We start from the raw sequence: 26,417 nt of genomic DNA, 5'->3' as shown, positions 1-26,417 counted from the left end.
ACTTAGTGGATTAATTAAGGGCTTGTTATCATGATGATCAAGGCATTAATGATACAGGAAAGTTGCTACTTCTGTTTAGTACCAAGCAGGCTGTGAGGCCTCCTGTTCCTGAAGCGTGGTGAATACACTTCAGAGAACATTAGTAGGACCTGAAGGGCAGAGTTGTGGGGAAAAGGGTTATCCCCATGAAACTTTTCGAAAGGTCTGTCGTAAGATGAAACCCTGATGTTTCAAAGGTTTTATTGAAACTATACCGAGAGAAAGAACAGCACCTCGAGCAGGTCTGAACAGCCACATGGGATGGAGGAACACAACCATCAGCTCCCTGCTCAGCCTAGGACTTAAAACCTGAGCTCCCTGCATCTGACTGGCGTAGCGTGAGCACCAAGCCATGGACTACCCTGTGATGAGGGTCTTTCATTCTTCTTGATTGGAGCTGTTCTACCCTGCATAAATATTTAAGAATGAAATGAAATGAAATTAAAAAAGAATTAAATTAAATATTAAATTAAGAATGGCAAATATATAGTAAAGATATATTAAATTAAGAATTGCAAGCGGAGTCCCCTGGCTATGCTGGTGTTGGGCTCTCTCACTCTCTGGTTTGGCCTAGATTGTCCAACCTGGCAGTTTTTTGTTTTGTTGAAAGTAATATGTTCCTGGGAAAGATTTTAGTGCATATTTTAGGTTTCAAATTGTTGTCTTGGTATAATTCCTGACTAGGTCCAATGAAAAGCAACAGTCAACCAAAGCTGTGGATCTGTTACAAATATCCGGCCCTTTGCAGAAGATTGCAGCAGGAGGAAGGATGGGTTAGGGACTCGACTGGATACAGAGGAACCAGCTCCCTGCTTTGCCGTACTCATAACTTGTATGACCTTAAGTATGGCAATCAACCTCTCTCGAGTACTCAGCCATGTAGAAAATGAGGATAATAGCACACAACTTACAGATTCTTTGGACTTGAAACTGTGTTCAGTGTTTGTAGAGTGCTTGGCACGGTGGGGCCTGGCTCCTGACCATGTCTCCAGGACGTTACTACAGCGTAAGTAGATGATGATAAATGACTTCCTCTTTCCTTCCTTCGCCTATTTGGTCTGTATCTAATGCGCAGTCTTCAGGGCGGGCACTGTCTTTTTAAAATAATGACAACTGGTGATGTGCTTTGAAATGCTAATCACTGGCCTCTTGGAGCAGTCCTGCCTGGGTCAATAGTAATTAGATCTGCAGGAATCGCCCCCTCCCCAATTGGCTTGATCAGAAGCAATTCCTTTCCCATCTGAATCAGATATTTGGTTTGGATTATTTTGAAGCGAACAGGTTTTCAAAACTTCTGGAGCACTGAAAAAAATCTCAATTTTTTTCATTGTGGGTCAAGCTTAGCATTCAGTTTAATTTCCAAGCATTGCCTGGATTCTCGTTTTTCAAAAATAAACAAGAAGTACATGGTTTAATCCAAAAAAACCCATGCTGAAAATATCGACACAAACCATTTCAGTTGTTCCAAATGTTTATTTTTTTTCGACCAAAAGTGTTTGGTAACACTGACAAAAAAGCTACTAAAACGTTTCGTGAGCCCAGATCTGTATTTTTTAGAGCGAGAAAGAGAGTTTTTGGCTAAAAATATTGCCTGTCTCCTGGGGTGGTGCTATCTTGACTGATCCATGGATCTTGTCTCACAAAGGAAGGAACACAACAATTAATGGAAAAAGCAACATTGTCGCACTTAGATTTGTATAGGCTTTATTGACATGCAAAGCTGTGCTGCTTTAACTACAGTGGTACCGTACCCTGGGCTAGATGCACTTACAATAGTATTAATGTGCTTTATAGTAGTATACTATAAGAAGGGAAATAAACTGTGCTTATAAGGCACCTTTATACTGTTGATAGTGTGCTCCTACTAGGCATTGTGCTGATATAACTATAGTGGTGTATATGAAGGCTTATGAATGTGAACAACCTAGGAGGTATAAGGGAGATGGGGATTTACTGCAGTACTGCTCCACATTAACTGTCTATATGCTCTTACCCTGTGATACGTAGAAACTAACCTGTAGCAACCTAGCCCTCGTGCAAGAGGCATTGATTCGTGCAAAATTGCTTCTCCTCGTGGTAAGAGCATTCTTTACTAGTACAAAATTCGGTTTAGACCAGGTCCTTAGAGGATACATTGCTTTTCTTTCCTTCCTCTGACATTTGGTTCATCTCCCTCTGTGGCTTGTACATCAGCAGCAGCTAATAAGAGTTTTCATCTCAGGGAGATGTGCTTAATTGTGACAAAATGGCTTTGGTGCTGCCTGGGAGTGGGAACCCTTTCTGCTGTATTTGCTCAGTATCCAAGGGGGGAAGTCTCAGCTGCCTAATGTCAGCTGCTGGATTTTGAATATGTTGGATACACAGTGTCTAAGAGCTGCTCTTGAACTCGAAGGAGGTGAAAAGAAACTGGGAAATTCAGGTAGGATACTGTTGTAAGTTGTTTGTCAAGGGTGGCATCTATTAATGGGTGCTTGGGTTCCCCCGAGAAACGGCAGGTTTCCCCCTTGCAGTGGGCAGCAGTCCAGCCTGCAAGAGGTCCTGCTTGAGGCTGCTAGGAGAGAGACGCAGGGGGTGCCGTGTGCATGTGCACGGCTGCATGCATGCATGTGGCCAGGAGCACAGCTGGGCAGTGTGGAGAGCAGTTCCCTGCAGGTAAGTCTTTGGAGGGGAAGAGGCATGGGTGGGGGGGCAGACTGAGGACCCCACAGTGAGGGAGCGAGCGTGGCAGGGGGCACGGCCCAGCCAGGGTGGTGCATAGGATCCAGGCCTGGGGTGGGGAGTGGGCTGGAACCACGAGCGGCTCGTCCAGGATGTGGCAGAGGAGGGCCAGAGGCTCCCCACTGCTGTGCGCCCCCCCAGGGGAGGCATGTGCCACCCCACCTCCAGATGGGTCCATTCAGCGCCCCCTGCAGGGCACGGAGGCCTGCCCTGCCTTTGGAAGTGGCAGCACCAGAAGGGGAAGGGGCCCCTCTCCGCCCCTGGAGTCCAGCTCCTGGGACCTGGGCCCGGCTGTGGGGGAGAAGTGGCACTATTCATTCATGAATGTATCATGTTTATAATGGGTGTTGGGGGCCTCCACTTTTATGCTTGCCCAGGACCCCAGTAAATCTTAATCTACCACTGAACATAGCAGTCAGGAGTGTGATCTGGTGTCAAAGGGGGGAACTAGGAAAGCACAGTTTTCTCTTCTCTGCCACCAAGTCATAGATTTTAAGTCCTGAAGGGACTATTTTGATCATTGGCTGAAATCTTCTACATATGCAAGCCAGAGGACTTCACCCAGTAAATCCTGCACTGAGCTCACTGTCTTGGTGTCAACCCTAGCTTCTCACTTGCAAAGATACCGCAGACTTGACGTAAGGACTGAGGAGCAACTGCCCTCCTCTTGGTGATTTTGTTCACACGGTTAAAGTGCTCAGAGCCTCCACTTACCCATGTGACATTTCTGCTCTCGTGGGGTTGTGAAACTTTTTAGCTTACATTTAAAAACAGTTTGTGATCCTCAGGGAAGAGACACCAAAAAAGCCCACTGGAATTTAGGAATTTGCCTTACTAGATCAGCCTACATTTTGAAATAATTAGGACTACATATTCCCCAGAGAAGCCTGAGCCAGCCTGACTTAATATTGCATGATATAGCTGGAATATCAGTACAGAAACGATTCTGCATGTACTGAAGTTATTATGGACTATGGCTCGGTACAGACATTCAAAAAGCCAGAGGTGGAATCAATCTAAGTTAGGCGGTTTTCTGTTAGCAGCGTAGTTTAGATCAGCAGTGAACAGAACACACATTTGCCCTTTGGTGATGGCAGGGGACAAATCTTAGACTGGGTTCTGTCATTTTTAAACAAGTCTACATGCACCAAATGTCTCTTTTCTTATGGATATAGACTGGCTTTGTGTGCTAAACCTCTGTTACCGGTATAGACCAGTTTTCGATCACTTAGGGCGTTTATAGACATGCTCCGGGAGGCGGGGAGGGGGAGGGCTTTAATTGGTGCAGCCATGCTAATTAAAAGCACTTGGAGTGTTACATGTATCAGTGCCCCCATGGTGAAAAATGGTGGCGGGGCACTTTGAAAAGCACCCCGCTGCTATTTTTCAGCACAGGGACACTGATACGCATGATGCTGGAGTCTGCGGGAGCGTGGTAATTAGACGTAGTGTAATTAGAGCATGTCAGAGCAGCCTCCCTGCACGTGTATAGAAGCCCTTATAAAAGTGTAATGTCTGTATTTGACCTTTGTTAGCAAGCCCTTCATTTTCAGTATAACAATTTGCAGTACCGAGTCTGCAGTGTCATGAGTGTGTTTCCTCTTGTTCATTGCAAGGGTTGGGAGGGTGTTAGTCCTTTTGCACATTTGACTGTAGGTGTTTGGTCTCCAGACCGCATACCAAAAAGTAATGCCGGCTTTTCGTTACTTCTAAGAGCTTTGCTAACCATTAGTGTTTCCAGGTCTGGGAACTGCTCCATACCACTAGATACGTGGAGGATGGCACTCACATTTTTTTCAGCAGGGCAGGAATGTTTTTAGTCCCCACTGTATGTAAGCTGTTTGCAGATGCGCCTTACTTTCAAGAGCTTGATTGCTGCACTCTTTACTTCAGGGCATATGCATCCAACAAACAAAGAAATGAGGATGTGCCGTCTGTGTCTGGGTGATCCATAGAACTAGCATGCCTATTTTGGTAGCCAGCAGCACGTAAGGGAGTGCCAGGTCACTTTATACTCCAGTTATCTACTGTAGCGACCAGTAACGCTATAGCACGCCAAAGGGAAGTTAAGGTGTTCTGGAGAATTACTGAAGCTGGGCTCAGGTTCAAGCATAGAAATAAATAACTTAATAAAGAACATCGAAAGCCAATGGGAGTTAGGTTCCTAACTCACCCAGGCGATTTGTGAACCCTTTGGTGATGGCAGGGGACAAATCTTAGACTGGGTTCTGTCATTTTTAAACAAGTCAACATGCGCCAAATGTCTCTTTTCTTATGGATATAGACTGGCTTTGTGTGTTAAACCTCTGTCTAGATGTCAACCTGTGTCTTTGGGCACCTCAATATTCTTGTAAATCTGTTCTTTGTGTCTTCATAGTGCACTCTTCGGTTCAAGGTCAAAGAGCTTTATGAGCACTCAGTGTTCACCCCAGCCCTGTCCCCACACACAGAGAGGTGAAGTGATTTGTCTGAGTCAGGGAAGGACCTGGGAGAGAAGCTCAGAGTCCTAGCTCTGCATGAAGCATATCCTTAGCTCTATCGTTACGATGAAGCGACATAGAAGGTCACTGGGGATGTTTCTCCCCAGCTGATCCGATCTGCCCACAGAGATTCCTCTCCCTCCTCGTGTGAAAGGAATGAGAGAAGAATATGAGGTATAGAAGTGGTGGTAGAGAAAGAATTGAATATTTCTGAGCTTTTGCTTAGGCAACCATCCCATTTAAAATCCGTCTCCTCCCTGGGACAGCAGGAGCTGTCTACGCTGTATCTGAAATGCTAACACTACAGTAGGGGGTTAACTGTACCAGTGATCAGGCTGAGTATTCCCTTTAAATTATTGTTTTACTACCCTTCATGCAATTACTCCAGGTATTTTGCTATCCCACAGATCTCTCCGCTAATGTCAACAAAAATGATTATAGACTGCAACAGAGTTGAGATGTTTCACCCACAGGAGCGCTGGTAAAATGTTTATGGCACAACATGTCGAAAACAGCGTTTGATGTGCAAATGTCAAGCATAATCAGCTTTCCTGTCACTCGAAAGAAAATGCACAAACACAGCCCCTAAAATGTCACGTGCGCAACTGAGGAGCTATTTGATCACTGGCCATGTAAATCAGCACGTACATGGCCAACATTAGTGTCAGGTGTTTCTTGACGAACCATCTCTGTTATTACAGCTCTTTGGTAGATAAGGTCTTCCATAATTTTTTTTTTTTTTAATTTGTGACGATTGAAATCTAAACAGGTGGAGTCTTCCTATGGTATACAGAGCCCCACTGAAGGTATTCAGTGACACAGAGGACTGCTTAAGCGGCTCATTACAGATCACCCCTTTTTACTTAGGAGGAAAGCATCAACCTTCAGATGGATGAATACGCCACATGAGTCTGCCCGGCCATGCTCCATTTTAAAATGTGTCATGATGCCTTTCCTTTATATGCAGTCAGGGCTTTGGCCTAGTTTCCTTCATGGTTTGCAAACCCTTTCATATTATGCTTGCATAATAATAACCGTTCGCAGTTATACTGTATAGTCTTCTGCGCATTCGTATAAGTGTGCAAGCACTTCTCTGTACACGAGGGACTGCAAGTGGTGTACCTTATCTAAGGAAACTGTAGCAAAATGGAAAAGGGACTTGCCTGGGATATCTTTAGCAGAGCTGTAAGGAGAACCTAGTCTTCTTGGCTCCCAATCTTGGGCTCTTTTCTTGACCAACCATCTCCCTAATATGGCCCTTCCTTCCAGTTTGGACCGAACAAGCTGTCTCAGCATGGTCTGAATCTGTTCCTCAACTGTTGGGTATTGTTGGGTCCTGCCTGCTCTTGCCTGTAGCAATGCCAATGCTCCTTTTGCTCAGATGCAATGGAGCTCTCTCTGGCTACTTTTGCAGCTCTCCACTTCAGGAGTACATGCTTCTCCTTGCCCTCTCTTGGGGTGTCTACAATAAAAGCGAGATAATGCACAGACATAAGCATTCCTCTGCCTGTTTTTCCATAGGATCCTTAAGATCATTTTGGATTACCGGTACTGTAATGAAGGGGGGCAAATGGGGCACCCGTGCCAAGCACCGACCCTGGTGGTGACCCAGAAAGAGCAGCAGATGTGCTGCCAGCCCAGGCGCTGCCAGCACATCGCCGATGCTGTGTGCACCACCATCACCCCGGACGCTCAAATGTCCAGTTACATCTCTGCATATTCCCCTTGGCAACAGACTGCAATCTCTATCCATCTTAGAGGGAAACTTTCTAGCAAGAGAGAATGAGACATCAATCACGTTTTCTATGCATATAGAAAATTGCGGGGGTGGCAAGCTCTTTTAAATTTAAGCAGAATCTTCTTGAAGCTCGTGAGGGACTCTGTTATTGCCAGCCTAATTAATGGGGAACTTACTTGGATACAAATGATGAAGGACTGTACAAAACTCTCAGACAGCTAAATACACTGAATTTACAAAGAGACTTTTTACAGACTTTCTGTTAGATTACAGATGGTTGGCAAACTTGGCTTTCTGACCAAAAAAAAAAAGGAAAAAAAAGAAGCTACAAAGCAAAATTTGCTGAAGCAAGTCAGTTCTGAATGCAAAAGGTATTGAAATCTGGAAGATTTAATTGAATCGTTTTTATTACACATTTCTGGAGCCCTGATTGCAGCCCCTCCCCAGCCCCCAGAAGTCTATTTGCCTAACAAAAGTCATACTATGGAATACAAGATTGCAGGTTAATTCCTCGGCTGCGGATTCAGTTGCCAGCTCAGATTATATTGGTATGATTTGCAATTTTTTTTAATACTTTAAAATGATATCATGGGAAAAGATACTTATATATGAATGATCTGGACAGAAGACTTAATTTTGTTCTTTTTGGTGGGTGGGGAAGGAGACTTTTTTTTGTTTGGCGTAGACCTGCAATTAGTTTTTTCAACAAATACCCTGCTGTGAAGTCCATGGGTTGATCACAGAGATAGCGTCAAATTTGTCCTTCAGGTTAAGTGCTAAGTAGGAGGCTTTGAAACCGTCTTGAAAGTATAACACAAGAGAGAAATTTGTGACTAGGGAAATGGAAATCAGTTATGCAGAGGACACTGACACTGTGCGTGCAGAATTACACCCGCGACGTCCCCATGGTAAACACATGACAGATAGGACAACATATTTGTCTGAATTTCAATGTCTTGAATAACTCGCACTACAGTGGGACCTCTTAAAATGACAGTCACTTCAGCCGCCACTGCATTTTGAGTAGAGATCAGACAAGATTTCCAGAAGCGTTATGATCATCACCTAACAATTCAATTAGTCTATCTAGCGAAGTGGACAAGATACTTTTCAAACCAAGTGTCACAGCAATAGAGACCTTTGACCAAAACAACATCATGAACGTGGGATAACATCCTATGTTCCAGCTCTCCAATATTATGATTGTAGCCAGGCTTTTGATGAATACAGGAGTTGTACTGCTCACTTTCCAGTCAGTAAAAACAAACAACAGAACGAAAAGTAAACAGAATTAAGTTACAATACACAACTATATAGTATATAGCTTTTGTCTTTTATATATATATATAGATATATATTTATATATATATCAAGTAAAAAAATCTAAAATAGTTGGAAGTAAAAAATGAAAAAATAGCTGATTGTGTTTTGTTTTTTCCCCCCCTTTACAGTGATATGGTAGCAAATGCAAGACAAATGCGTAATAAACCTTTACATAAGGTGTTCTGGTCCCATCTGCACCAATAGGGCTCAGCTTGGTGTAAAAAATGAAATTGGTTGAATTTGATTTTTTTTTGGCTGTAGCTTCTGTAGATGATGCTAAGGCATGAGGAAAACATATTGCAAAACAACCAACCAAAAAAAGACTATCCATTTTGATTTTGCAAAAGATCTAAAACACAGGAGGGAGAGATTTACTTCCCCAAAGGGGAAAGCTAGCACAACACACCATTAAGTCCCATTATTATGGTGTTAATACTCTAGTCTTTCCTCCAAATACACTTACCCTAAACCCTCCTCCTTCAGTCAATTCTATACCTTTAGACGCCCCCCAAACAAAGGATCCGTCCGCTGCATGTCGTAAGGTATAAATGGTACTTATCCGATGCATAGGCCTTTTGCTACCTGGCCTAGAAAGGTGAATTTTTCCCCAGAATGAGTTTACACTGAAATGCTGACGTGTTCATAAAACTTGGCAAATGGTGACACCGAGCCCTATTTTGGCTGTAGAAAAGAAAAATACTAGCTCCAGCATAAAACCAAATCATATAGACCATCAACACAAATGGTAATTTTTTTTTTCTCTTGTCTGCATAATAGTAACATCATGTTTGCATATAGAACAGCTTTTGCATTATTGCTCTACTTATAAGAATATATTAAGGAACTTATAACAGACTTGCACATTACAAACTTAAGGTTCTTTGGTGAAGAATGAAAAAACAGTATTTTAGCTGTAAATAAATCTCAGAGAAGTTTTTGCTTTTATCTATTGATCCTTTGGATTCTTTCACAGAGGAGAGAAAGATATTGAGTCAGCTTTACCATGGCAACGATAGCAATCCCGCCAATCATCATGCATGTAGGCCAGAAAAGTGAGTGGAACAGCACATTGGAACTGTAAAGTTTGGTTAATATCACGTTCTTTTGAATGCCTTCTGGGTCGTAAAAACACGAGAAGCGTTGGTACTTCCTGAAGTTTTCCATTACAACGTTCACGAGTGACATGGACTCTTCATAATTCTTGCCACACTTAGGTATGTAGGAGCACTGGAACGAAAGGAAAAGGAAAAACTGTATCTCTCCAGCCACATATCATCTTTCCTTCACTATTTCAGGCAATTTCTTGCTGCTTGTGCCTTTACAATGCAATGAGGCAAATGGTTAGGCTAATATAACAGTCGCAGTCCCAATTAAAATCATGCTCAGTACTCTATAGCACCTTCCATCTGAGGACCTCAAAGTGCAGGATAGACATGAATTGATTAATCCGGAAATCTTTTGAGGTTAGTAAGTGTATTATATTATTGTCGTTTTACACATGAAGAAACTGAAACGAAGAGACAGAGTACCTCAGTTTTGAACCTGCAGTGAAATGTGGGTGAATATTCGAGTATTTAGATAGCGAACTGCCCCACTGTATAGGCAAACCAGCAGTCAGACTTTCCTTGTAAATAATGGAGCTAATAATTCTGGCTGGATGATTCTGCCTCCAATTTTCCTCCTCTTATTTATATTCCTTTTATAACCTTGCCTTTGAATGACTGGCCTAAGGCCGCACAAGTAGTCTGGGATTAGAAAACCGATTTTTCGATTCCCAGTCCTCTGCTTTAAGCACAAGGCTAGCTGTTCTGTCTTTGGAGCAGCTGCCTACAACAAGTTGCCATTTGATTTCAGGGCCTACTTTGAAGAATCCCCAAGATTTTCCGTAGAATCGGTTCAGCTGTCTGTTAAAGATCACTGAACTAGATTGCTTTCCTGTGTTGTTGCTTAACTCAGTTTTTGCTGTCCTCCACAGACCAGGTTTTCTTAACAGAAGTTGGGTACCTAATCTGCTTAAATTCTGAAACTCCCAGACTACGTTTGTTCCTGTGTGCTGGGAGCTGGCTGGCTCGATGGTAGGTAGCATAGCCATGTCATGGACAAAACCTCAAACAGGGTGAAGCTACACATTGCACTTAGATCATACTAAATCTGGGCAATGATAAGGGGTGTTAAAGTTTGAACAAGCTGTGAGCAGTTGCATATTAAGGATTAATACCATTTCTTGCCTGCACAGCTCTGTCTTGCCACTGGAGGGCTGGTGAACAAGGGCAGGCCTAGGGGCCAGGATACCTGCGTTCTGTCTTTGCTCCAGAGACAAAAGCGGTTGGGGGCTGGGAACAGCGTATCCTCAATTCTGAAGGACTGCAAATTGCTTGTTTTATCTCCATGGGCAACTGGTGCCGCCTTAGTCAGGGGGGGCATATGCCCCCCCCCAGTGACCAGTCAGTGACTGGGGGGAGTTGGGGGCCCCCGTGGCACTTCCGCTCCCTGGCCAGCACTTGCGGGGGGTTACTGGTGCTCCTGCCTGCGTCCCCTGCCTGTCGCCTAAGCGGCAAGCGTGGCTGGTCAGGGGGTGCCCCAGGGCTCTCAGGGGGTGCATGTGCACCCCTATGCATCGCCACTGTTTATCTCCGGGGAGCAGACTGAAGTTACCTTCACGCAAACTAAGTAGCATAACCCTCACCTGAAGTGGCATAACTCTGAGACACTCTGAGGGCACGTGGAATGATTTAACAAGATTTAGCATGCAGATGCTTACATTTTATGTGCCTTTGTATGGTTGGACTGTACTGTGTAAGGATTCTCTTGGGTGTCTCAGTATAGCTGGGAATCTACTACCCTTGCAGAAGTTAATCTTTTGATTATTATTAGGGCTCTTCTGCTCTTTTTCTCCATTTCAGATACTTAGGCACAGTGGGGACATTAGAAAGGAATGAGCAGGCATTACATTGCCAGGTGGGAATCTAAGCCCTCTATGCAAGCACTGATAGGGATCCGGAGGAAAATGTGCTGGATTACATCCTGTAGACTCAGTGGTTGGCCAAAATCTGAAGGCAATCATAAATCATAGTACCCCTCATTGCTCTGCTCTCACTGTTACATTGCTGCACAGCTGAACCTGCACTGGGAGAGAAGTTGTAGTTTTAGGTAATTTACTGATGGCAAATGAGTTTTACAAAAGATGACAATGTTTTGATTAAAATAAGGTGACCCGTGACTCTTCATATTTTTTAATGTATATATTTTATAAACTTCTTCTGTTCCTTTCCATGGCCTGGCTGTGCCTTTTCATAGCCCACTGCTGCAAAATTGTAGCCCTAATAATGATCAAAAGATAAACCTCATAACAAGATTTGATCGATTCATTGAGGCATTTATTAGCTAAGATTATGATTTCATGTGCAGCAGAGAGATTGGATGGCATTCACAGACTGGAGCACTAAGGGTACAGCATGTCAGCGTTTCCATTATGAATATTTCATAGAGCTATAGAAATTACAGATGGAAAATACCAAGGAGGTCATATCTCAGCCATCTTCCTACCGGTGCAGGATTGTTCCCTCAAGTATATTCTCTAGCACTTTGTCCAGCCCTGTTGTACATGTTCAAAGCCATGAGGCTTCTTCCAGTTGCTAACAGATCCTAGCAGAATTCTGATCTAATAGATTGCACTTTAAGGAAGCTTTTCCATAAGGTTCATCCTCAATTTTCTTTTTTCTGAATTATATTCCAGTGTTTTAAGTGGCAATCACATCCCAGTGTTTCTAATTTTGTTGCAAGCCCTGCACATTTTTCCCCTTCAAGTCTCAGCTGCTGGACTCCTGGGACTGGGTAAGATATCTGCATTCATTTTGAGAAGTAGAAAGTTTGTGCTGTCATGGATGCAGAGAAAAGATGGCCAGTTTGGTCGGAATACAGTGTAAAAGCTCAAAACACAGGAGGTAAAGACCAAAGAGCCCTGACTTCATTGCTTTTCAAAGCAAATTGTGATTTTTATACCTGTCTCATGGTTTCTGATAATGCCACGAGTCCTTTGGACCACCCGCAAAAATGTTTCTCGATATTGGGTGTTCGCACACTTCCAATATTGTGCTAAAACATCCTCCTCCTGCCTAGAAATGGAGCCAGACCGTATGGTACCTATGTATCCCCTTAAAGGTTAACAGTCACTTCAGTCAAAGGCCAATTCTTTGTTCTCAGTTAGGGCTCAGCTGCAGCTTTCCCAGCTCTCCTGGATGAATACAGGGTAAATGAGCTGCCCGGGAATGAATGAACTGAAGTTGCTAGGCTGGATTCTGGTTATGGAAAGGGAGGAGAGGGGCTGGGTTGAGTTGCGTTTGATTGTTGCTCAGTAAATAGAAAAGATTCCCCTTCTTTTTAAAGAAAATATATTACCTCTGTTATGGATTGAACCGTTAAATAATGCCTAAATGATTAGCTGTTCCAGTCTGTAGTGCAACAATCAGACTTTGTGTGCCAAGTCTATTAAGTCTGTTGGTACCAGGGTCACCAGATCTCCGAACCTAGACAAGGGGTGCTCAACCCCTGGCAGCTGGGCCAATTCCAGCCCCAGAGCTGTGTCATCCAGCCCCTGGGCCTTCCCAAGGATCTGAAAATTTGGCTGCAGGGGAATGGTGAGATCACTCATCTGCTGCCAAATTTCCAGAGTTGTGGCCTGGTTAGCATGGGCTGCATACTAGATCGAGTACACAGGGCAGTGTGGGGCCTGATCCCAGCACCTGGGGCTGGGTGGGGGCAGTGCAGGGCCTGACTGTGGCACTTGAGACTGGGTGGGGGTGATGAAGGACTCAGGGTAAGATCTCAGTTATCTGGGGCCCAATCCTTGCACATGGAGGTAGCACAGAGCTTGATCCTGATACATGGGGCAAGCTGAGTCCAGGTGGGGCCTGATCCTGGTGCATGGGACCCAATCTAGCCCAGCGATCAGCCCTGTGCTAATCATCTGGCCCGTGGGACCAAAACTTTTGAGTACTACCAATGTGGACTAAACTGCCAGTGGCAAGACGATTCAAATACCATCCTGTAAGGCAGTGAGATATGCTACCAATCAGCTCAGGCTGCTCTTACTAAGAAAACCTTGACCTATGCTAGGGCTCTTTACACAACAGATGAGTCATTTGGGTCTGTTATCCAGGTGCTAAGTGGCGTGCAGTGGCAGTTATTTTAAACTTCTGGAGAAGGGTGTTTGTGCCTGAAAGCTTGCAAAGGACATTTTTTCCATCTGTTTAGTTGGCCTAATAAAAGATATCACATCTACCCAAAGAACCTTGTCTGCCTGCTCCAGTCAGCAATCCTAAACTCCTGGCAGCCAGATAGTTACCAGTGCCCATTATCTCAGAGTCCCTGGGTGGTTTATAATCGCCAGTCAAATGCCAACTTCCTAAAGCACCTGTGTGGGTTAAGTTTTAAACTGTTGCAGTGACAGACTCGTGGCATCCTTCTGGGTTATGAGTTTATCATGCAGGTATGGCCGGAGACACCTATGCTAGTCGCTCAAGCATAATATGAAGTGGCCCCAAAATAAATCTAAACTGTCTTTTTTTCAAATTTAGAAAAATATATTAGGGTTGACCGTTCCTACTTCTTTATTTTGAATGGCTGTGCATCTGACTTAAGGAGCGCGTCAGAGGCCGGGCATCTTGACAGAGCATTACAAAAAGCAGTTCTTGTGATCTTGGCAACTTGGCTGCAAAATGTGCGCACTGGGTGTCTATGGAGAAAACCTGCAGGTTTCCAGTCCAAATGTTCGGATTGAAAGGGAACACAGGGCAGGGAGCAGAAAGACCAGCACCCGTTCGGGCAGGGGGAGGGGATTCGAGCCGCACTCATCGGGAGGGAGCTAATCTGTGGTATGCCTGCTAAAATGTATAGCCGCCCATGCTATACATTTTCAAACATGCCAGGGAAATTGAGAAAATACTGCCCCTAGATGTGGCTCAACTCAGAAGAGAGCGGCATCCTGTACTGGTGGCTCAACTGTCCTATTAATGCTTCCCTCTCCAGTATGTGGAGGTAACTGAACTTTTGGAGGGTATCCACCAGCTCTCATTAGCGTTTCTATATAACGTTACAGCATATAACAGGGGTGACTGAGAGACAGGGCCTGATCCGTATGGTATTTATAAGTATAAATTGGTAACCACCTTGGAATAAAAACAATTGACGTCGTGGAACATGAGCCCCAAATCAGGCTCTTGCAACGACTTTAAATATTGCTGCTCCACGGCATAACCAAATCCCTCAATCATTTGAATACAAGAGGCTGTTGATCCTATTTACTCTCCCTAGAGGCTGCTGGCAGTCAACAGCTGAGGAAAGGCAGTGCAGCAGCTAAGGCATTTAAGCTGCTTTGGTTGTAGTACTGACATGGGGTTGGGCAATAGTCTTAAAAGGCTAAAGATAAAATATGCATGGGAGAGCCACAAAAAGGCATGAAAAAAAAGAAGCTCTGTGCTTTCCTGGGGGGATTAAAATAGCTCCAATCGACACCCATTTGCTTCCTGTTGATTCTGATCAGACGCTGACAGGAGCGCGTTATATATCTCAATATAAATTGCAGCTATTCCATTCCTAACCTTTCGGGAAGGCAGCTATTTCAGATAGCAGGTCTTATGGATTAATCGTTATTTAAAATCAAAGCCTGTTTTCCTCAATCGGAGTCAGAGAGAGAGAGAGAGAGAGGGGAGAGCAGCGGCAGATGCTGCTCTGTATGTCCACGTGCGTGTGTGCGCGTGCATGTGATATTCACTGGGATGGAAAGGTTAGGACGGTTTCTGCTGACCTTTTGAAGGTCGCTTGCGCCGACCTGCTGGAACGCAAGCACAGCGTCTTCCGCTGTGCTGTCAGCAAGGGTTGGGGTCAGTGAGACAGCTAGGCATTTTTAAGGGGGGAGAGTAGGGGAGGTGGATCTCCAGTACACGAGGAGGTGGAAAGAAAGTGGCACCTCGCACCCAGGTGGAGCAAACAGTCACTCCTCTGTGCTTCCCCTGCTTGGTGCACAGGGCCACTCCCCAACCTGTTGAGTGGATCTGGCAGCGTGTCAGGGCTAGCAGCAGGGAATTCCCATCAGTTATCCTTGCCTGCCTCTCATAGTTTCTAGGGTCGGAAGGGACCTGAGCAGATCATCTAGTCCGACCCCCTGCCATGGCACGAAAGAGTACTGGGGTCAAACGACCACAGCAAGATGAGCATCTAACCTCCTCTTAAAGACCCCCAGGGTAGGAGCCAGCACCACTTCTCTTGGAAGCCGGTTCCAGACCCTAGCCGCCCTGACTGTGAAGTCGCGCCTCCTGATGTCTAGTCTGAATCTCCCCTCTGCCAGCTTGTGACTGTTATTCCTGGTCACTCCTGGCGGTGCTCGGGGGAACAGGGACTCCCCCAATGCCTGCTGATCCCCCCCTGACTAGTTTGTAACAGGCCACAAGATCCCCCCTCAGCCTTCTCTTCTGGAGGCTGAACAGGTTCAGGTCCCGTTGCCTGTCCTCATAGGGTCTGCCCTGCTCCCCCCGATCATGCAAGTGGCCTCCTCTGGACCCTCTCCATGCTGTTGACATCCCTCCTGAAGTGTGGTGCCCAGAGCTGGACGCAGTACTCCAGCTGCGGCCTGACCAGTGCCACATAGAGGGGGAGGATCACCTCCCTGGACCTGCTCGAGATGCATCTGTGGATGCATGCCAAGGCACGGTTGGCCTTCCTGACTGCATCCCCACACTGCCGGCCCATGTTCATCTTGGCATCAATGATGACCCCAAGATCCTTTCCCGCCTCCGTGCTGACAAGAGGGGAGTTCCCCAACCTGTAGGTATGGTGCCGGTTGTTCCTCCCCAGGTGCAGCACCTCGCATTTGTCTGTGTTGAATCCCATCCTATTCTCGTCCGCCCACCCCTGTAACCGGTCTAGGTCTGATTGTAGCCTGTTGCTTCCTTCTAGTGTGCCCACGTCCTCCCACATCTTAGTGTCATCAGCAAATTTGAACAGGGTGCTTTTTACCCCCTCGTCCAAATCACTGATGAAGATGTTGAACAGTGCGGGCCCGAGGACCGGGCCCGAGGACCGAGCCCTGCGGGACCCCACTGCCCACGTCCTTCCAGGTTGAGAAGGACCCATCCACTACCACCCTCTGGGTGCGGCCCTCCAGCCAGTTGGTGACCCATTTGACTGTGTGGGTGTCTACACCACAGCCCCCAGTTTCTTAATGAGAACGGGGTGAGAGACAGTGTCGAAAGCCTTCCGGAAGTCCAGGAAGGCTATATCCACTGCTACCCCTGCATCTAATGATCTGGTGATCTGATTGTAAAAGGCCACCAGGTTGGTCTGACAGGACCTGCCACTGATGAGCCCGTGTTGGTTGCCCCTAAGCATGCAGTCCCCTGCTGGCCCCTCCTGGATGTGTGCCAGCATAATTTTCTTGAACAGCTTGCCTGGGATCGAGATAAGACTAACCAGCCTATAGTTTCCCGGGTCCTCCTTCCTGCCTTTTTTGAAGATGGGGACCACGTTGGCCCTCTTCCAGTCCTCCAGTATCTCACCAGAGCACCACGAGTGCTCGTAAAGCCGTGCCAGGGGACTTGCAATGACCTCAGCCAGTTCCTTTCGAACTCTAGGGTGGAGATCATCCGGGCCGGCTGACTTGAATACGTCCAACCCCTCCAGAAGCTCCCTAACTAAATCCTCACTAACCCGTGGCCCAGAGCAGCAGTGTGCCTTGTTTCTGGCCAGGTATCTGAAGAGCCGGTTATAAATAGCAAACCAGTGAGAAGGTGTGATGGAGCTTGCAAAGAACTAGGGATAACAGGATCAGAGCATGCCCCTTCATTTCAGACCAACACTGTGATCACTGCACAGGGCGTGGACTGCCATAGGCTGCCTGAGATGCTGCAAACATGTTGCTTTGTCTGCTAAATGACCTATATTTTTGCCTAGTCCAAGGGACTGGTACCCAGTTACAATGGTGATTATCATGAACTGCCAGGGATGGAAATTACAGCTCTTTGCCACTGGGAAGCTGGTCATTTTGCTTCTGTTGCAAAGCATACCGGCCCCTTCTGTCCTCAATGGTTCATAATACAGTGGGTTTCCATTAGGCCGGCTCGGAGGAGGACTCCTATTCCAACAGCCAGGGCTCCAGTCTAGAATGAGAGGGCTAAGGTATCGATTTCCTGTGTAATCTTGGGCAAGTCATTGAGCTCCTCTAAACTCCAGCTGCAGCATGGGGATAATGATGCTGTGAGAACTATGGATGCAGGGCTAAGGAGTCATTACTTGCAACAGGTTTCTTCCTGAGCTGTGTGCGTGCGCGCAAAGAAAAAGACTTACACATTTGTACCAAAAGTAAGATGGTAAGTGCTGCGTGTGGGTATAGCATAGCATCATGCCTTGCGACCCAGGATCCTCCCTGAGTCTGTCCGACAGCACCCCAGATTCAGTCCCTCCAAAGTGGACCAGTGTGGCCATGTCAGGACCAGGAACTTGGGGTTGTTCTCACTGCTGTTTGGGACCATTATTTTAGCTTTCCAGAATAGGCTGATGGCAAAGGAAGGATGAAAATGAGTGGCTTCTGATACACAGTGAAGAGTCACAGTTATGTACTAGCAGCCTATATCAGTGTGATCCTGATACTGCTGCCGAGCTGCCAGCATGGTGGGGGTGGGACAGTGCAGGGACGGGAACCTGCCTAGGATGTGGCCACAGAGGCAGGAGGGGGAAAAAATCTGGGAGCAGGGGTTTGCTGTGCGGATGTGACTACACTGCAACCTAGAGTCTATGTTCTTCCCATCCAAGTTCAGGTATTTCATAGACACTACTATCCAGGGCCAAGTCCCACTTAAAATGGAATTTGGATTCAGATCACATAGCCAGCAGCGGATCAGGGAAAAAAGTAGAAAGCTTAACCTGTAAAACAGCCTTGGACTTGGGAAGCATTAACTATGCCTGCTTTCCATTTAAGGGGCGGGGGGGAAGCTGCAGTCGGGAAATTTTGAGGGCATGTTTCGATAAACAAAAAATCTTCAAACAACAGAGTTTGGAGATTTATAGTGAATCCTTTGATTTATTTGTATCTGTTCCAGGACCAAGATTGAGTTGAGCTGTTTTAATCAAACTGTAGCTTGGACTTCAGTGGGTTTTGCTTATATACAAGCAAAAAACCCCAAACAAACAAAACCCAACCACAACCCCTCCTCCCAAAAAAATAAAAAAAATAAAAAAATCAGGCTTTTGCTGTTTACTGGCTATACCAATCTCTAAGAACCACATTGACAGAGGGAGATTGGACACAGAATTGGAAGCTGCTGAACCCCACCTTGGTAAGAAGGCAGGGGTGCAAGTTTCTGTTTTACAGTTTGATTCAGAGGCCTTGTTTCCCAGCCACAGGAGTTAATTAGGCAGTGGAATAACTGGCCTTGCAAAACCATTAAAGGCTTGGACTAATTTTAATATCACTTCATCTTAATATGTGAAAGTAATTTGGTCCGCTGAACTGCTACCAGAAATAGAAACAGAACAGGTTAAATCCCCCCCGGGGTGTAACTGCTTGGGAAATATTCTTAACCCAGCCTGAACTGGGCCTTTGTTGTTATGTCTACACACTTCCCAGGTGTCTATATTCAGGGTGTTGTAAAGGGCCCCAGGATATCCAAGTGCCTGAGAGTGCCTTCAAACCGGGACCTTGGAGACAAAGTTGTTTTAATGGCATTTGAATGTATTTACAGGTGCCACACTGGGCTTGCAGTAATTTATACCTGAAAATTATAGGGGCAAAGATGGCAGGTAGAGATGGAAAATTATAGGGGCAAAAATGCCTAGACTCTGACATTTAGGCCATGTTTATACTATCAGAGGACTGCAATAGGGAGTGCCACAGTGACGTACCACACATGCTATACCCCAGATGGCTGTAATATTGCCTGTCTCACTATGGTACTGGGTACATGCCAGTTAGCACACCTGTGGGAGTGAGCCTATTCGTGTGTACTCAAGCCCACGCTAGGGCATTACATTATACTACATCCATTTTGGGGTGTAGCATGGGCACCGTGCTCCCCTGCAGCACTCCTAAACACCGTCTTTTGATGGTGTAGACAGACATGCCTTCTGTGCCTTGCTACACAGAGAAACACAAACAGCCATCTGCAGAAAGAAAAGCAGTTGCGGCAGTCGTGACACACACAGTAACGAGCCCAGATACATACGGTAATGAGTCACCAGCACAGATGCACTTGCAGTCTGGAAGGAAGAGGCATTCACTACAGACATTACAGGCTTTTGCATGAAGGAAGCAGATAACTGAGCTGCCTCAGTCCCACAGGGAATGAAGTTTAGTTTGCACTTACAGTGGTGCAGCCATAAAACTATTTTTTTTGCTCTATTTAGAAAACAAACAAAAAAAAATCCCTGTTAATCATATTAGGAAACAAACAAGGAGTAGGCCAAATTCCAAGTGGGTGCAAATGGAGCTACAATGATTTACACACACTGGAAGTAAAATGTTTATCTGGACAGTATCTCTGATAAGCTTTCAGCATCCTTTTGCCAGCAAGAGGGCCAAACTGTGTTCCCTGGGCAGCCAGGTACAACCCCACAGACCCCAGTGGATTGTACTGGTGTAACAGAGGGTGGCATCTGGATGCCATGTCCAAGACAGACGTGGGTCTTCCTGCTGTCCTGATATTGCATGCATATCTGTAAAGGTGTATGAATACAATGCATGGGTGAAGCAACCTGTCCACAGAATATAAATGTGACAGGCACTCAGGACAAGATTGTACTTTTAAGTCACAGGGTGTATTGGCAGAGGAAAGGAAGGGATGACATCAAATCAGTAGGAAATCCCAGCAGGCCCTGCCATGGGGGCAGACCTAAAGTCTCCAGCAAAGACCCTCAGCTTTGATCTGTGCCAGATTAACTGGAGCATGGGAGCCCTTACTCCATACAGCTATCAGCAACTAATTTCAGAGCTAGCTGCTCTAAGCCAGGACGTATGGTGCCTTTAAGCAGCACTTGTGGTATTAGCCTGGCAGCTAGACCATTAGGAAGAACCATAGGGTATGTCTGAGTCCAGCAGCCTCAGTAAAATCTATTCCCTTTTTATTCATGATAGACTCACTTCAAGGCTAAGGACAGAAATTGCACATAAACCAGTATAAGTGATTGGAAACCAGTTCAAATTTGTAACACAACAAAAGTTCAGTACACACAAACTACTTTCAAAATGGCCCAAACCAGTTTAAGATAAACCTGGATGGATGTGGTATCAAACTTAGCTGATTTAGGGTAAATTGGTTTATTGAACTCTGTCTCAGATCCCCTCCAGATTCAAGTTAACTCATAGTTGCCCAGCATCCCAGGATGCTTTGCATCTTCCCCACAAAACCCCCCATCACAGGGTGGGCAGACTAGCCTTGGCCCAAGCTGTCTGCTCCAGCTGAGCAGGGAGGTGTGGTCTAGCACCCCCCAGCTTCTGGCCGGGGCCATGGCAGGCATGTGGCTGCATTTCTGTAATCAGAAGTGAATGTCTGTTCAGTTGCTTATCGGTTTGATCCACGCAGGTTAGACCAGAGGTGGGCAATTATTTTGCGTGGAGGGCTACTTACTGAGTTTTGGCAAGCTGTCGAAGGCTACATTTTCCTCTCTGGTGCTAGGCAGGGGATTCTGGTTGGGGGTGGGGTGGGGCTGAGAAGGCCTTGCTGCTGGGTCCTGCCACTAACTTTCCCTGGGTCCTACTGCCCCTGGCTCCTGTCATCTTTAACAAGCAGCCAGGAGCAAATAAATATTAATTTTCTAAATTTTTTAGGGCCCCTGGGGCCAGATAGAATGGCCTGGTGGGCTAGATCTAACCCCTGGGCTGTGTTTTGCTCACCCCTGGCTTAGACTAACCCACAAAGATTGAATCAATTCAGCCTTGAGCTTTTTGAGTATCTGTACTTAGCCTTAAAGAGACCATGTGCTCCACACTATATTGGAACAATTGCCCCCCTTTACTGCCCCTGTCAGATTTAAAGAACTGCATCTGTGCATGAACCCCTTGAACCTGCTACCTCAGGAGTACAAAGACCGAGGCTGTGTCTCGCTCCTAAGCAGAAGCTGCATGTTTGGGGTGGGAAGGTGAGGGGCTGGGTTGCAGGGGCAGGTAGGGAAAGGGAGGAATTGAGTCCTCTCTCTCCTGGGGCACCAAGACACATTGAGGCCATGACAGTTAAATGATTTCCATTAATAGTCTGATTCTTCTTCCCTGGCCGAACATTTACTAAGAAGGATCTGTCTGATGAGGGTGGAGGGGGGTGGGGGCAGAAGTAGGTCAGGAGCTGGAAGCCTTGCACACATTAACACAGACAATAGCTCCAACAAAGTCAATAGCCCTCTGGAAATCCATCTGAGATGGGATTTGTTCCATTGTCCTACCTCAGAATTAATTTTCATTGTCTCTTCTGTGTGGTAAAGTAGGAGCTTTTGTCCAGAAGAAGTTAAGTTCACATACACCTGTAGGCAGGGGTACTGAGAGTTTTTCCAGCAGTCTGGACCGCAGCTAAATGAGCAGTTAAATGTTTCTGTGACGGATGCGTTGAGGAGTGTGCACTGAGCCTCTTCTGTCCAAACACTAAGTAGAAAAGAGAGAGGTTAGATAGCACCCAGTAAGAATGTGCAGTGAGCACTACAGACACCTTTGCCCCCCACTCCAGGCTACAACAGGGAGACCCTATAGTTGTTGCCTATATTGGTCTTGCTTTCCAAGTATGCCTCATACACCACAGGTTGGGTCTTTAGTTCTGTGGCACATGAAGACTGTATGTCAGAAGTACAAATCCGGTGGCTTGATATGCATTACTTCCCTCCAGAGGTGAAAAGCAAAGGGGACTTCAAGTGTGGAGGGCATTTCCATGAGAATAAAGGCAACAAAGGCATCTAAGAACAAATGCAAAACACGTGCAGGAGACAGCAAAGTGTGTATGATTCACTCTGTGAGAGTAACCATTTTGAACTTTCAGGCTGCAGGGTCCAATTCACCTTAAAAAGCTTGGGACTTAGAAAATAACCTCACACTTACATAGATGTAGTGTCTCGCTTAGTTCCAACCACTATATGAAACTCTGCCGTGGGGAAGATTTTTCTAGTTCTAATTTTCAGTAGCTAAATCACCAGGTGAAATCACTGTTGAGAATTTCTGGCATACTTTCCATTTATAGGAGATGAAAAGTGGAGTAGTTACCCATTTGAAGTCCCAGCTATGTACCTGCTGGTGCACCCTATTTCTGCAGTGAGATAGAAATGAAAATACACAGTCCAAGTCTAGACGTTTCTTAGGGGCAAGAGTTACTGGAATGATACAACAAGCTGTTTTTTAAAAAGGTCTGGTGGTGTCCAGAGGGGTCCTCTATCCTCCAGCATGTTTGACTTCGTTTGTTATAGAAAGGGTCCTCCCTTCCTGGCCCAGAAAAGCTGGGTCGTAGCTTCTTTCAGGATACGCAACCCACTTCTTGATATAGTATAGCATCCCACCATGGGCATACTCTGATCCACACCGCATTACTACCCAACTTCCTAGTTTTCGCAGTCTTTGCACCTGGCACTCTTATAATTTTTAGTATGAAATGGGCTAATGGGTCAGACTGAAGTCTCACCCTCCAGTTGCTGAAGCTTAGGAAAGATGAGGTAGTTAGTGATCTCAAATGCACTTGTGGGTAATTATCTTTACAAGTATTTTGTGTTGGCCGTAATTAAGGTTGCAGGTTCCATTTATTTTTAAATGAATCTGTTAATACCTATGTTCGATTTGGTTATGATCACTCTGTTGAAATGATCTGTTAATAATCCTTTTATGAAAATATTAGCCTCTTGGATACTTGCCCCTCAAGCCAATATGGTGGGGAGCTGCTCTATCTGAGGGAGGGTGAGCTAGTGGTGACAGGAGAAGAACTGACAGCAAAACCTCTTGGGTTCTGGTCTTGGCTCCTTCCCTGTCATTTCCCTCTGCTTTGACTTACTGCTGCATCAAAGAGGTATATAACGCCTACCTCATAACCGAGTTGTGAGGCTTGCTTAATTAATATTTTGAAATTAATTAATATTTTTGCTTCGATACCTTTGGACAATTTTTCACATCGTTGATGGCATAACTCAAAGGAATGGGGCTGACCTTAATAGCCTCTATAATTGGCAATGATATTGCTAAGATGGTCTTGCAGACAGAGGGATTTAAAAATGTAAATACTCTTGGCTGTTTAACTAGCTTTTATCTCTATCTCCAAAACTAAACTTGGTCTGTGTTTTAGAAAGAGCGGAATAATCCCATGACAGAGAATAAAGATACTGAAGATAAGGGCAATTAACCCTCGTGCATCAGGCTTCATCCTGATCGTTGCAGGGGTCAGGAAGGAAAATTTTCTTACAGCTACACCATGACAAAACATATGCCTCCCCCCGCTCTTCTGAAGGATCATTGGATGCTGCCAGAGGCAGGGTGGTGGGTTTGATGGACTCATGGTCTGATCCAGAATGACACATTTTTCGTTCCTATGTCTTCACTGATCAGAAGAGAAAAGTGTTACCAGCAAAACTGTTACAAATCTAGGGTGGGTTGGGCGTAGGGTTGATGCTTGAAAGCTGCTTTGAAACACAGCTAATGAATCATAGGCCAAGTTTCCGTTTCTTACCTAAGGGCAGCTGTGGAACGACTAGAGAAAAATTAAGGGTGGTGTAATAACTATGGAAGATGATGTCTCACTTCCTAATGCCTCGCTATATGTCAACTAGGATTTTACTTGTTAAAATGAAGGCATTAGCCAACATGGCAAGCTACCTGCTATAAAACAGCTTGATCCCTTTCCCAAATTAAAACTCCATTTTTCATTGCAATGTGTATTGTTTCTCTAGGCTGCTAAATATGATCGTTACTCCCTCCTGGATTAGGCAGCGGCTGTGTTGCACAGAGATAGCCACGGAGTAGTTTATGGGCTTCAGTAGACCACAGATGAACTGATCTGGATATTACATGAAAGCCATACGGTGAGGGAAAGCGGGTATTGAGAATTCAGAACTGTGAATTTCCCTCCAACTCTAATTAAACTGAGGTTAAAACATAAAGCCAATAATCAGCATACATGGACATGATTCTCCTCTTGCTTTTACCACAATAACTCCCTTGGTTTTGGTGGGGAGATGCCTGACTTATACTGGTGTAACTAGGAGCAGAATTAGGTCTTGCTTGACTAGAGGGAAAACCATAAAAAAAATCAGGTCAAAGTGGGAACCCGCGTGAAGTGAACAGAAGCAGAGAGGCTGGAAACAGGGTAACGATATAAATTTACCTCTGCATATATGAACGCAGCAGCGTGATTCCCAGGAGGAAGTACATCATAATGGAGCACGCCATCATAGCCAGTCCTAGGAGTATGGCCCGGTCTTCTCCAGCTTTCAGAGCCGTGACTGTTTTCCTTTTGTCCAGTAGATCATGATCCCTGATTTTTTGGTAAATATTTCTGAGGTTGAAAATAATACATTCTTATGTGAAGTTCACATTTAATCAACGAACCCTCTAACGGGTGGGTAGTTCCACCTCCATACCCATCTCGTGGGAGAGAAAGGCTTAAGGTTCCTCAGTGGTCCTTTTCATTGGCTTCACTCTGACCTGACAGGGAACTTATTCATCTCCAAAATAAATTACAGCCATTTCTGCAAAGGTAAAAACCTCTTATTGCAAAGATAAACATTTAGACACTTCACTGTGCCAACTTGGTAAAACTATCCCTCACGGAAATTGGTTGACTTTTTGGAGTCGTACCACTGTTGAGTTGACCCATCAACTCTTGCCCCATTCCCGTCAATAATACCAGGGTATTTTTGGTGGATATTTTCCTTGGGTCTACATTAATTATGCTACCCAGGCCAGGGTCTCACAACACCATAAGATCTTGCCATAAAGGCAAGACTTGTGGCGCCCTATGTGCCATAAGTCTGAGCCTGAGGAGGACATCCACCAACAGATTTTTAAAGGAGCCGTTTTGTTCTGCTATTAAAAAAACACAACAGGTTATTCCTCCCTCTAGCTGAGAGAGTCACTTTCTCATGTGTAAATGCTTCATCTCCAGGCGTCTGATGATCAGAGGTCATAGGGGCAAAGCGATGAAGTAGGAAAGTATTTGAGTACATTTCAAACACACTCAAACTTTGTGGGTTTAAAATGTACTTACAGACCTGAGGCTGGTCAAAAGCTCCTGTGTTTTCTGTTACGATTCTTTTAACTCATCCAGGCAGCATACGATGTATGTGAACTGCATACCTCTGAGCCCTGGCACCACCATAAAATGGCCATAGTAGCACACGCAGGAGTAGTTCCTCTTCTACTGTCTGTAAAATGGCAGGTGAGCAGCATCAACATGAGCATTATTTTGGGTTCTGACAAACCCACAACTCATCTATGCTGAAACTGTAAAGTTTCACTCGCCCTTATAAAAAGGATAATATCATCTACAATAACAGATCAACACAATGACATTTTAAGTAGTGTTACTGCTTCCTACAGGCATAGTAGCGTAGTCACATTTATAAGCATTGTTTCTGATGCAAAATCATAGACGGGACTGGGCCTGCTTCCAAGGGGGCAAAAAGTTTTATCAAGACGTTCTTCAGCATTCATAATACTATGGATGAAAATGTGTTGATGTGTCTTTATTATTTTTATGACTCATCTACTTTTCTTTGAACTTTTCTTGTCATTACTTTCTCCAGATAATTTTCCTTCTGAAGCTTCTAAATTCCCTTCAAATTTACTTTCTTTGATTCCCTTAGTTTCTCTTCAAAAGCCAGTTCCTTAAAAACTTGATAATATTGTCCTACTTGGAAACAAAAGGGTAATCCATCCCACTGAGGATTTCTTCAGTGTTGTCGGAAATATTTTGTGACTTCTTGGACTCTTGCCTTCAAAGAAGTGACGTAAAATAATAATGAAATGCTACTTTCCTATTATTTATCAAAATGTATTTAACTCTGATAGCTGCTATTAAGATTTGCTTTGTTCCCAAATGAAAGCAGGCAGAAAGGTAGCAATAGTCATACAGTTCCAGAACATTAGCCAATCACCCAGCATAACTTATGTCAGTCTG

At 45.1% G+C, this 26,417-nt stretch overlaps 1 protein-coding gene across 4 annotated transcripts in view; it reads right to left on the bottom strand.

The window, feature by feature from the left end:
• Positions 1–7,196: 7,196 nt before the first annotated feature.
• The window catches only part of LOC149863123 (calcium-activated potassium channel subunit beta-2), a 252,574-nt gene continuing 233,353 nt past the window's right edge, over positions 7,197–26,417 (bottom strand). For all 4 annotated transcript variants that reach the window (XM_090054443.1, XM_090054446.1, XM_090054445.1 and 1 more), the window contains exons 3-5: positions 24,624–24,794; positions 21,721–21,916; positions 7,197–9,525 (exon numbers count right to left, since the gene is read on the bottom strand). In XM_090054443.1, the coding sequence (XP_089910569.1) occupies positions 9,241–9,525; positions 21,721–21,916; positions 24,624–24,794 (652 nt within the window). In that variant the 3' untranslated portion in view covers positions 7,197–9,240. The remainder of the gene's footprint in view (positions 9,526–21,720; positions 21,917–24,623; positions 24,795–26,417) is intronic.

The sequence above is a fragment of the Crocodylus siamensis genome, chromosome 6 (genome assembly GCF_052110815.1).
Source record: "Crocodylus siamensis isolate JL-2025a chromosome 6, ASM5211081v1, whole genome shotgun sequence".
Taxonomy (NCBI): Eukaryota; Metazoa; Chordata; order Crocodylia; family Crocodylidae; genus Crocodylus; species Crocodylus siamensis.
This window is presented reverse-complemented; position numbering and strand designations above follow the sequence as displayed.